The sequence below is a fragment of the Mesitornis unicolor genome, unplaced genomic scaffold, assembly GCF_000695765.1.
Source record: "Mesitornis unicolor isolate BGI_N332 unplaced genomic scaffold, ASM69576v1 scaffold46276, whole genome shotgun sequence".
Classification (NCBI taxonomy): Eukaryota; Metazoa; Chordata; class Aves; order Mesitornithiformes; family Mesitornithidae; genus Mesitornis; species Mesitornis unicolor.
The window spans coordinates 8,291-12,307 of record NW_010189798.1 but is presented as its reverse complement, the minus strand read 5'-3'; the positions used below and the strand labels follow the sequence as shown (position 1 = coordinate 12,307).

Genomic DNA, 4,017 nt, shown 5'->3' with positions numbered 1-4,017 from the left:
CTTGTTGAACCTCATGAGGTTCACCTGGTCCTACTTCTCCTAGTTCCTAGTCTAACTCTAGTTCCTTGGGAATTTATAACAGAATGTTAGGTATATAGGAATATAATATATAAATTGTACAAACTGATGCTTTCTTTTAGCTCATTTCGTTTTCCTGTGTGTGGACTCTTTACATACACTAACAAGTTATTTATTACACTAGTAGGTCATAATTTAAAAATGAGTTACTTTTCTACATTTTGAAATAATACAGAATTTATTGGAGACAGTGATTAATATAAAGAGAGAAAACATAGGCCATCATGTTCTTCTCATCTTTATCCACCAGGTCCTCAGAGTGTACAAAGCCGCGGTACAGCAGACACTGGACATCCTCTTTCTCCCAGAAGGAAGAGAATTTCTCACAAGCACGGATGCAGTGAGCCGGGACTCAGCTGATCGCACCGTCATTGTGTGGGACTTCCAAAGCGCTGCGAAAATCTCCAATCAGATTTTTCACGTAAGATTAACAACTGCTCTTGTTTGGGGCATCATTTAGTATTTCACGCTTGTCAGTGTTGAACTTGCCTTAGATTTTCTGTAAGATCCTTGCATGATGTATGAAATGCTTTTAATGTCAGTTGAGGGCTTACTTTATATTTTTAAAAACCCTTATTTGTTATTAAAAAATGGCCTTGAAGACTCATAGGTCTCCTTGTATTAAAAATATTTACATTTCAGTGCACATTCACCGACATCTAAGCTATATTTAGGCAAGGCCACTGCTAGAATGACTTCTAGCTTGCATGGCAGTAGTTGCCATAGTGCCACGTTTCTTTTCCCACACTTTTTCATACATTTTTCATCAGCTACAGTGAGGGCTATTGACAAATTGGGTTTACTATTTGCATAGTAATAGCAACCTGATACATGCATATAGACATCTAGTGTGGTGTAATCACAAAGGCAAAATTGACTTTTATCAGTGCAGGTGCAGTATTTCTTTCCGTAATCTATCCAGGCAAGATATTTAATGGACTAAATTGTCTAGAAGAGCTGACAGCTTCAAAGGAGATTACCAAGGAAGTTAATAGATAATTCCAACTCCCTGGGTCTTTTTGGAAAACCCAGGTCTAATATCCTATGCAATATAATATGATTGAGTTGTATACAGACACTTTTTGGCTGAAATGAACAGCTCTCTATGGACAGGAACATGTGGTTGATGATCTAATGGGATTGTTTCATGTTTAATTTGCACAGTGATGTCTTTGTCCAGTACTGGATCTGTCAACATCTTGGGTAGGTAATAGGGAAAAAACCCCACAACCCTGTGAATATATAAAGTACAGACCAGCCAAGTTCAGTATCAAGGACTGAAAAGCAATCAGACAACTTTTTCTTCCTTATCCTCTGCCAAACAAACATACAAAAACCCCACACAGCCTACCTCCTTGGGACTACAGAAATGGACAGTTTTCCCCCTCTTTTGCACTGTAAGTAAACAAACCTGGCGATTTTGGAAACTCTGCTTTACTCTTCTGAACTTCACCTTTGAACCCTTCACAGTGGAAGAGAGCCAAACAGATTTGGTCTTAACAGGGCTTGATCTATGTCTTGTCTGCATTAACAAATGAATAAAGAGCTTTAAAATAACCCATCACTACACTATACCCAGCATAACAGCACAGTTACCTTACAACACCCAGAACTTCCCAGTTCATCACTTCCAAACCCATGGTGACCAGTGGTCACCATCAGCCTGGTGTCCTTCACCCGCAGATGCATCCTACAGCCAAAGCTCTCTTAATTTGCATTCATGGTATCAAAATTCAGCACTGAGGCTTTAGGTCTTTTAAGATCTTTGGACATGGTGGAAACCTTGGGAGAGCTGTTGCTTTCTGATGCAGTCACCATGCAGAGTTTTGAATGTAATCTTAATTCGGTCTTAAATAGTAACACTAGCGTAAAGCCAGGTGCTGTTAACTTTTACAGATATTTATGTATTAGCAGCCAGTGGCAGTCTACATGGCAAATCATGGTCATGAGGATCTTCTAACTTAGTGGGCTAATAATGATCCTTTTTTTCCCTTTCTTTTATTATAAGAGTGGGATGGGGAAAGGTGTCTGTTTAAATGGGGTGATTTCTATCCCTCTTGATGTAGCCAGTGGATAGAGGATTTGAGAACTGTACAGAGTAGCATGGAAGGCATAGTATGGCTGTGGAGGAAGGGACATGTGAGGAGAGGATTCACTTTCACATTCAAACTCCAGTTTTCCTGGGGCAGGAAGAGGATGACTGAGTATCACCAGGTTGGAGTCACCTTTCTGTTCTGCAGTACAGTTATGGTGCAGAGGGAGATGGGAGAGACTTTTTACAAGGGCAGATAGTGATAGAATGAGGGGAAATGGTTTTAAACTGGAAGAGGGGAGATTTAGACTGGATATTAGGAAGAAATTCTTTACTGTGAGGTGGTGAGGCCCTGGCCCAGGTTGCCCAGGGAAGCTGTGGGTGCCCCCTCCCTGGCAGTGCCCAAGGCCAGGTTGGATGGGGCTGGGAGCAGCCTGGGCTGGTGGAGGTGTCCCTGCCCATGGCAGGGGTGGGACTGGGGGAGCTTTAAGGTTCCTTTCAACACAAGCCAGGCTGTGATTCTGTGATTCTATGAGATGGGCTTTTGGTCAGCATCTAGGAAACCAGGGTAGAAACTTGATTTAATATTTGTCCTGTTGTAAGACTTTCAATGGATTGTAATGATTTAAGTATCTTTATATAATGTATACTATGTGTATGACTTGTGTATACCTTGCCTTTTGTGGTCTTTCAAATATGTCAAAAGATAACTTGATTCATTTGATTCATTCGAACATTTGTTTTATTTCACACAACAAAACTTCCTTTACAATTCTTTTCAGGAGCGTTACACTTGCCCAAGCCTCACCCTGCACCCAAAGGAGTCTGTGTTTGTTGCCCAGACGAACGGGAACTACATGGCTTTGTTTTCTGCCCAGAGACCCTACCGGATCAACAAAAAGAAAAGATACGAAGGACATAAGGTATCCCAAGGGAACAGAGTATCCAAGTCTAGAAGTGAGACAGACAGCAAAGTACCCGTGCAATTTAATATGCCTGCTAATAGAGTTTGATTATAAATCAGTGATAGATATTAATTGGCTTCATTTGCTTTCCCATGTGCCATTCTATTTTGAATCATATGCGCGCTGAAGAAAATAGTTATTAGAAGACTTTATGAATACTTAATAGCTTGATTAAATAAGTTTGTGTTATAGCTGTGCCTTAATAAACACCTGGAGAAGTCCTTGGTGTATATTTATTTAAAGACACTTCTTTTTTTTGGTGCTTATATTCATTTTCAGTATATCACAATTAACTGTTCTAATCAGCATCAGGAGTTAACGCTGTCATTGATTTTCGCAGGTGGAGGGATTTGCAGTGGGCTGTGAGTTTTCTCCAGATGGCGCGCTTTTGGTGACAGGAAGTTCGGATGGCAAAGTGTTTTTCTACAACTACCACACCGGTAGGATTATTCGCACTTTGTCTGCACATAAAGAAGCTTGTGTGAGCGCAATATTTCACCCAGTCTTGCCGTCTCTCCTGGCAACGTGCGATTGGGCTGGAGAAATCAAGATCTGGCAATAAGAAGCAGCGTTATTTTTCGGGATGGCTCCTGTTAGTCTGTCAAAGGCAGAGGGACTAAACCATGGTGTGCGATGTGAAATTTTGCTGAGATGTGTTGTAAGCAAGAGAGACGCTCATCTTTTCTCCCGTGACCTCTAAGCGTATGCTTTCATATTGCAGTTCAGATGGTCTTGTCGTTAGCTGCTGAGCAAAGAAGTGGTCTTACTCCTCCTCTGGTCCTGGTGACAAATTTCTGGCCCTTTTTGTGTCATCTTCTGGTGCTCATCTATCCCCACCCTGGTTTGAGTAACCAAACCTGAATAAAATTTTTTCTCTTTTTTTAATGTAGGTGTTCAATGCAACTTTCTTAAATCAGGTTTTTGCTGGTTTAGCTCCTTGAC

At 41.0% G+C, this 4,017-nt stretch overlaps 1 protein-coding gene across 1 annotated transcript; it reads left to right on the top strand.

The window, feature by feature from the left end:
* Nucleotides 1-328: 328 nt before the first annotated feature.
* WDR25 (WD repeat domain 25) lies at nt 329-3,637 on the top strand (the record flags this gene model as incomplete). Its single annotated transcript, XM_010186180.1, has 3 exons — nt 329-499; nt 2,893-3,033; nt 3,416-3,637. Coding segments are annotated over 3 exons (534 nt in total), but the record flags the coding sequence as incomplete, so codon positions are not given.
* Between the last annotated feature and the right edge of the window lie 380 nt (nt 3,638-4,017).